At 49.4% G+C, this 7,434-nt stretch overlaps 2 protein-coding genes across 2 annotated transcripts; both read left to right on the plus strand.

The window, feature by feature from the left end:
* The first annotated feature begins 329 nt into the window (after nucleotides 1–329).
* On the plus strand, nucleotides 330–2,647 carry LOC124680242 (inactive protein FRIGIDA). Its single transcript, XM_047215331.1, has 3 exons — nucleotides 330–1,383; nucleotides 1,483–1,649; nucleotides 2,085–2,647. Exons 1-3 carry the CDS (start codon nucleotides 330–332, stop codon nucleotides 2,241–2,243), a joined length of 1,380 nt encoding a protein of 459 aa, XP_047071287.1. The 3' UTR covers nucleotides 2,244–2,647.
* Nucleotides 2,648–4,104: 1,457 nt separating this feature from the next.
* LOC124680248 (DNA repair RAD52-like protein 2, chloroplastic) lies at nucleotides 4,105–6,860 on the plus strand. Its single transcript, XM_047215335.1, has 4 exons — nucleotides 4,105–4,564; nucleotides 4,819–4,856; nucleotides 5,260–5,351; nucleotides 6,251–6,860. Exons 1-4 carry the CDS (start codon nucleotides 4,275–4,277, stop codon nucleotides 6,395–6,397), a joined length of 567 nt encoding a protein of 188 aa, XP_047071291.1. The 5' UTR covers nucleotides 4,105–4,274; the 3' UTR covers nucleotides 6,398–6,860.
* The last annotated feature ends 574 nt before the right edge of the window (nucleotides 6,861–7,434 follow it).

The raw sequence follows: 7,434 nt of genomic DNA on the forward strand, positions 1-7,434 counted from the left end.
ACATACACCTATCTACACGCCGGTCAAAGATCACCTGATCTTCCCCCATCCCACCGTCGCCGGAGCAGCGAGAGGAGGGGGAGGAAGACCCTGCCTTCGGCGGCGGCGGATGGAAGGAAAGGTGCCGCTCCCCTTTTCGCCTCCCTTATCTCCTCGCTACAGGGTAGAGGAGAAAAGAGAGGAGCGTCTATGAAAATGGGCAGCACAAGGGCCAAGGCACGCGTTGGGAGCTGGAGCGAGCGAGGCCTCCGTTGGTTGTCATTTGGCCTTCAGCGCCACTGCTCTAGCGCTAGCGAGGAAGCTGACGGCGATCTCCTCCAGTTCCCCAGATGGCCCCGCCGCCCCCGCTTCCTCCCGCCGCCGGTGATGCCGCCGACGAGTCTCTCCCGGCCGTCGCGCGCTCCGTGGAGGAGCTCGCCTCCTTCAGCGACAGGCTCACCGACTTCCTCGGCCAATGGCACGACATCCTCGTCCACGCCGACTCCATCGCCGCCGCCTTGCCCCCGCTCGCCGACCCCGACCACGAGAGGAAGCCCAGCCCCAGTACCGCTGGCGTGGCGGAGCCTGGGGGCCAGTCGACCTCCGTCCTCGTCGCCGCCGTCACCGACCGTGTAGCGGAATCCAACCCTAAACCCGATCCCGCGACCCAGCTGAAGCCCGATGGCGTCCCCGTCGACGCCGCCGCCGGCTTCCCAGTCCCCGACTCTGTCCCGGAGCCCGAGCCTGAACCGGTTCTCTCGGCCGTGGTCGAGCCGAACCCGGTCCCTGAACCCGACCCCGCGCCCGCGCCCGCGCCCGCGCCCAAGGCGAAGCCACCCGCCGAGCGCGAGCGCAGGGCCGGCGAGCCGTCGGAGGCGGCGCTGGGGGCCATCTGCGAGCAGATGGGCTCGCGCTCGCTGCGCCGCTTCGCCACCGCGCACCTGCGGGACCGCTCCTGGCTGCGCCGCGTGGGGCCGGGCGCGCTGCGCCGCGCCCCGGACCCCGCCGCGCTCGTCCTCATCGCCGTCAGCCGCTACTACATCTGCGCCGAGAGCGAGAGCGCCGAGGCCGCCTGCGTGCTCCTCCTGGAGCTCTACGTGCGCGCCGGGTGCCCCAGCCGCCGGTGCAGGCCTGAGGGAGAGGCTGAGCTGCGTCGGGAGGCCGAGGTGCGGGCGGAGGCGCGCGTGGCGGCGCTGTCGTGGCGCAGCCGGATTGTGCGGGAGAAGGGCCGGGTCGCCGATGCCAGCGCCAGGGACGGCCGCGGCCTCATCCTCCTCATGGCCGCATTCGGCGTGCCGCCCGAGTTCCCGGCGCAGGAGCTCTACGATCTGCTGCTTGCTGGCGGCTGCTTGGCCTGCGCCGACGTGCTGAAATGCTCCCAGCTCTTTGTGAAGAAGCTGCGTGGTGAGGGCACCTGCCTGCCACCATTCTGCTGAACTCTATGTAATTATTTCAGATCTGCTTCCCGAATGATGATCAAGACTGACTGTTCTTATCTTGCAGATGTTGTTGTTCATATGGTGAACAAGGGAAGCTATTGCGAAGCGATCGGCGTGATCCTTTCATTTGAGCTGCAGGATGCGTTCCCGCTCGCGGACGTACTGGCTTACATCCTTGACAAGGTTGAGGATGATAGGAAGTTTGAGGGGCAGTCTAATTTGGCGGGATCGGTATGTTTGTCGTTTTCTCGTGCGATTTGGCGGGATTGCTGTGTTCAAAAGGAAGTTAACTGCTGCGTGGTTTTCAGGATTTAGTGACGGCCCTGGCAAATTCTTTCCACTATTGTGGATATTCCGATAACCATTATATGTCGCGATATATTCTATGACTATTATACGATATTTAAAATCTAACCTTCAGCGCCTTTTATATGTCACGATATATTTGACAAGGGTCATGTCCTATTTTTTTTGTAGTGTTAGACACCATCTATATATCGTGATATATTTGATAACCGTTATGTCCTACGCTATATTTAGTATTAAACACCTTCTATATGTCATAGTCGATAACCATTCTATGCTATGCTATATTTAACCTTAAACACCTTCTATATATGTCTTGAACCCCATCTCTAATGAGCACACCTATTTGTTTCTGTGCAGAAACAACATGATGAAGAGGAGTTGGTTCTTTGGAGATCAATATCAAAATGTGTGGAGGAGCACTCAACATGTTCCTCGGAAATTTCTTGCTTCAGTATCGCTGAGAGGATTAAGGTGCTAGAAGAACGCGTCGGAAAGCAAAGCCAACCAAGCGTTTAAAGCAACTAAGCAAAAAACAACAACAACAGAGGACAGTCTAGATTGAGTGCCCATATCTTCAGTATGCACCACCTAACATAAACCGTGAACGGCAGAAGCAACATCATTGGTGAAGAGAGCTTGGCATACCAGTTCGAGTAGTGTAAACTCTAAAAATTTAGAAATGGATCCAGCCGCGATATGTGGACTTGTAGGAAGTCTTCCTAGACTCCTCAAGTGTCCATTATATAGTAAGGCGCAACAAGTGTTGCAGTGTTATGGTTAAAACCCTTTGTCGAAACCTTTGGCCAGTTTTCCCAAAAACATTCCATGTTCGGAAGGGATGAATTTATTGGGGATGGTTCTGGATTCTGCATCATGTTTACTTGTTTTTCTCCTGTTGGAACATCAGTTTTAGACTTTGAGTAGTGGTCTTGCTGGGATGCTTGCTTTTGTTTTAGCCCAACATAAATGAAACATGGAAGGTTGTTTAATTTTTAGTTTGTTTTATTTCGTGGTCATTTATTTATTTTATATATCACCGAGTTATAGGTTCTAAAAATATTTTTATTGAATACTGTTTGAGCATGCTTTTAAGGATTTTGTTAATTGAGTTGGCTTTTGCAAAGCATGGTATATCTTTTTTTTTTTCTAGAATACCTAACATGGTACATCTTAGGTTGCCTGTTCTGTACATTATGGGGTGGAACCACAAGAATATGTTTGAGGCTTTCACAAGATATATTAAGATCTCTCTAGAGGAGGAAACTAAAGTATAAATCCATTGCATGAGATGTTTCTTTGTTTTTCTCGAGAACATGAGATGTTCCTATGCTTCTTTGTGATCCTTCCTACTTAGGATATTTACATAGACTTTACAAAGACGAGGTGAAACTTCAGAAAATAAACCTATCCGTTGAAAATGAATTTGGTTTTTGTTATCCTCCAATGGTTTCTTTCCTAGATGCAATTAACCAATCACGCAACGAGGACATGGTAGTCTTGATTCCTACATTATGCAAACAGTTCAAAATCTCCATCATGGTACATCTTAGGTTGTCTGTTTTATGTGAAGCAACCACAGAAATAGTACTCCCTCCGTCCGTTAATAGATGTCCAGTGGTTCATCTAAATTTGAATGATTTGCTTCTCGGCGATTCTTCCTGCTTAGGATATGTGTGTAGATTTATTCATCTACTGTGTTTGATCGACTGTCTAGAACTTGAAAAAACAAGACTGTTCATGGCAGCAGTTTTAAAGAGCCTTTCTTGTAACGGTTCTTTTGACCCTAATAATCTGTGGTCGTGTTTGTCCTTCCTGGGGCACGAATATTGGTGCTCCATCTCCATTAACACATATTTTGGTTTCGTTTTGCTCCAAACATTTTGTGAGGTATTTATCTGCCGCTCTTTTGAATGTCAGGTACCACCGTTTACGTGTCGCTGTATCCGAAGTTGGAAGAGATGGCTCTATTTGTTTTGGAGAGAATCCATAGTATTGTCTGGTTTGTAAGCTTGTTTTGGTACGAGCTGGGCATGTCATTCCAGAGCAAGCTGTCTGACTTGATTCATCGATTGCTTGAGCAGTCTAGCATAGTTACCCGCTGTGAACTCGAAGGAGGAGTGGATTTGGTTATATCAGAAACCACAGCATACATATACAAATGCAAGTCTGTTTGGCTGTGAATTGATTTGCTGGACGGAAACCTTATACAAAGTTAATCCTTTGGATATGTACATCGTGTAAACTGTTCCGTTTTTTTAACTTCTATATATTCTGGATCTGCTCTTTGTTACTGAGGACAACAATCTATGTATCTGCTCAAAATTTTGGTGAGCTTATTCCATTCAAACATTTGTGTCGTGGATGAATTCATTTATCGCGAAATCAGCAGTGAAGCAAGCAATTACCTGGTGGCTGTTGAGTGGTGACCAACTACTGGTCGACTAGTAGCTGCAACCTGCAGTGTCACCGTCAACAGAGTCCAGCTTCATCGCACCACCTACCTCCCATTGCCAGCCCCGCCAACTCCGACCTACCTCGCCGCCCACCATGGAAGCCACCGCCTCCACCTTCATCTCGGCGCGGCCCACCCCGTCGTCGCTCCCCCAGCCCTCCCTCCGCCGCAGCCGGGTGCGCGTGCTGGCCGCGGCGCGGAGGAGGCCGTTGGCGGTTGCGACGGCGGCCTCGACGAGCAACTACGTGGTGCCGCTGGACGCCGCGCCGTCGGGGATCACGCGCCCGCTCGTCGAGATCCTCCGCGACCTCAACAAGCGCGTCCCGGACACCATCGTGCTCCCCGCCTCCCGCCGCGCCTCCGCCTCCGACCCCGTCGTCCCCTGGTACGTACTCCCTCTTGCTCGATCCATGTCCTGTGTTGGGTCGAGATCCAGCTAATTAATGGGGTGATGATCTCGGCATAACCACGAAATTCAGGCCGAGTTTGTGTGTCTAAAATTCAGACCGATCCACCAACCGTGGCACCTGGATCCCTCGCATTCCTCGGATAATGCCCTGACGCATATTATTCAGATGAAATGTGGCTTGTTCCTTCTTCTTCTGATTGATTGTTCATGGATTCTTGTTTCTGCTGCAGGTACCATGCCAACCGGATGCTCAGCTTCTATGCCCCAGGTCAGCCTCTCTCTCTCTCTCTCTCTAAATCTGTTTGATCATCGTTCCAATTGGCGTCAAGCGATGCTGGTCAGCAGGGCCTTCAACTATGTTTAAGGCTAGTACCATTTGTTTTGGATTGTGCATCACTCTTCATCCCTCGTGCTACCGTACACCATGCCGAGTTGTACTTTCACATGAATCCACGCTTGTGTCGAAGGGGTGCACAAGCAGCACGCTCGTGCACCTGAGCTGAGCATTTTCCGTGCCAATATGATAACCCTGAATTTTACTCTTCATCCCCTGGGCAGTTGCCCCTTCTCCTTGCTCCAACTCTCGTTTCCCTACTTGAAACTCATTCGACATTCATCGTATTCTGACTTTTTACGTGGATTTTGAATTGCACCCTGTTTTCACCTTTCAGGTTGGTGTGGCGAGGTCCGTGATGTTATCTACGCTGACAACGGAAAGGTGACGGTGGTATATCGTGTTACAATACGGGGAACAGATGGAGAGGTACTTGACTACTATGTCTTGTTTACGGTTACTGTCATATAATCGGGAGACTGACATCATATGCATAAGTTCTGGCCGAGTTATCAAGCCATAATAATTCTTACCAATCTCTTGGAATCTGTGATTCAACAATACAAGCTAGTTGTCCTTGCATACATACATTGCAAAAGTACCTAGGACTTGGATGGATGGGGTTGGGGAATTTCACTTCGTTGACACAAATGGTTTGCTTAGGTTGGCCTGTAAACATAAATTCAGAATTTCAGATAAAATTCCAGCTACATTCCCATCTTGAGTTACAGGAGCACCTGCTTGTCTACGTAGTAGGGAGACAATATATTTGATTTCATAGCAGTTTCTGAATCATGTGTAAAGGCTTCCCTATCCCCAGTTTGCCAAACCAGATTATGGTCTAAATTTATAGACACTGTTTGCTGAGTTATACCAACCAGAGAGGACACAAATGTTGGAGTATGTTCAACATTCAGTTTGTCAATCGAGTCTACAGTCACTAGTTGGTAGGCAAACCGGCAGCAGACGGTTAATGATCCGTATCAAGCAATGCACCAAATGCCAGTTAGACTTAAGGTTCTACATCGGAGACCTGAATTCCGTGGTAGCATCATGCTTCACCCTGTGTACTGCTCTGTAACACTTTGTTATTCATGCTTACCCTGTGATGGTCAATCTAACATAGTAAAAAAAAAGTATGTTTCAAACTGACGAGTTCAGGTTGCGAAATTCAGTTATACGAGCAGTATGTCTTTGGACTGAGATGTTGAACTAGTACATGTTTGTGCAGGCAACAGATGGAAACACGCCAGTAGCATAATAACATGAGTGGCGTTAGTTTGATCATCTTCCCTAGAGATGTTTTACCTTTGCTTTCGTCCGTGCAGGTTCACCGTGAGGCGGCTGGAACGGCGTCGCTGACCGACGCACGGCTCGACGACCCCGTGGCTGCCGCGGAGGAGGCGGCCTTCTGCAAGGCATGCGCGAGGTTCGGGTTCGGGCTGTACCTGTACCACGAGGAGGAGGTGCTGTAGAGCCAGGACGTCAGCCTCATCTCTCCCCCTATTTGCATTCGAAAGGTGGTCGCAGACCACATCTATCGTATCAGATGCCAAGCTCGCCAAAGTATCATCGACCACATCATGTAGTCGTGCACCATGCGTACGAAGCTGTGCATACGAGGCACGTCTTGTTTATTACATACATCCCGTTTCCTGGCAAGTCACAGCAGCTGCTGTAATCTCCTGCACGATATGAGCACCCATGTGATAATTTTCAGCTAGTACGTACCTGTTGATGTATAAACAGCCAAATCACATTGACTATTTTAGGGCTTGTTTGATTCAAAGAAAACGTGTAGCATTTTTCTAGGATTTGGATCTATAGAGTTTTTTTTTTCTTCTACAAACCTTGTTTGATTTATAGGATTGCAATCGTTTGGAATTTCTGCAAAGGATCCATTTAAACTAGTATGTTTTGAGGAAAGTTTTCCTTCACTTCAACCTCTTTTTACAGTATGCTTTTTTCTTTTGTACAGTTAATCTCCCGTGAATCTAAAATTCTGTAGTTTCTTTAATTTTATAGAGTGAAAATCGTGCGAATCAAATGGGCCCTTAATGCGTATCGGATCCGCACTGTCTACTCGGTGCAAAGTAGTAGTTAACTGTTTTTTTTATAATCTGAGTGCTTTGGTTAGGCAAAACCCACACTAGTGCACGCTGTGATGAAAGTTACCAGCACGATCGATGTTGCTCGAGAAACAAATACTGTAAAATCACTGCAACAAGGACGCAGGGCCGAGCACTCTTTGCCTATAAATAGCGGAGCCGTTGTAGCACTCACAAGGACTAGCTAGGAAGAAAGATACATACTCGAGATAGCTGTGAAGCGATGACGGGGCCATGGCTTCGGTGCCGCTCGTCTTGTTCTTTTCACATCCTTCTCCTGGCAGCAACAACTCTGCTCCTTCTTCTTCCTGCGCTCGGCCGTCCCGCTGTAGAGCTCGGCGATGTTCGCCGCGGACCGAGGCCCGGCGCCGCTCAGCCCCGCCCAGACCTGAACCCGGAACAGC

Source organism: Lolium rigidum, unplaced genomic scaffold (assembly GCF_022539505.1).
Source record: "Lolium rigidum isolate FL_2022 unplaced genomic scaffold, APGP_CSIRO_Lrig_0.1 contig_10568_1, whole genome shotgun sequence".
In the NCBI taxonomy this organism is placed as follows: domain Eukaryota; kingdom Viridiplantae; phylum Streptophyta; class Magnoliopsida; order Poales; family Poaceae; genus Lolium; species Lolium rigidum.

What these genes read in the sequence shown, in the direction of transcription:
- LOC124680242 (XM_047215331.1), top strand. Translation starts at nt 330, where the DNA reads ATGGCCCCGCCGCCCCCGCTTCCTCCCGCCGCCGGTGATGCCGCCGAC. An exon ending in CTTTGTGAAGAAGCTGCGTG is followed by an intron (nt 1,384 to 1,482) that starts GTGAGGGCACCT and finishes CTTATCTTGCAG; the next exon opens with ATGTTGTTGTTCATATGGTG. An exon ending in AGTCTAATTTGGCGGGATCG is followed by an intron (nt 1,650 to 2,084) that starts GTATGTTTGTCG and finishes GTTTCTGTGCAG; the next exon opens with AAACAACATGATGAAGAGGA.
- LOC124680248 (XM_047215335.1), top strand. Translation starts at nt 4,275, where the DNA reads ATGGAAGCCACCGCCTCCACCTTCATCTCGGCGCGGCCCACCCCGTCG. An exon ending in GCTCAGCTTCTATGCCCCAG is followed by an intron (nt 4,857 to 5,259) that starts GTCAGCCTCTCT and finishes TTCACCTTTCAG; the next exon opens with GTTGGTGTGGCGAGGTCCGT. An exon ending in TACGGGGAACAGATGGAGAG is followed by an intron (nt 5,352 to 6,250) that starts GTACTTGACTAC and finishes TCGTCCGTGCAG; the next exon opens with GTTCACCGTGAGGCGGCTGG.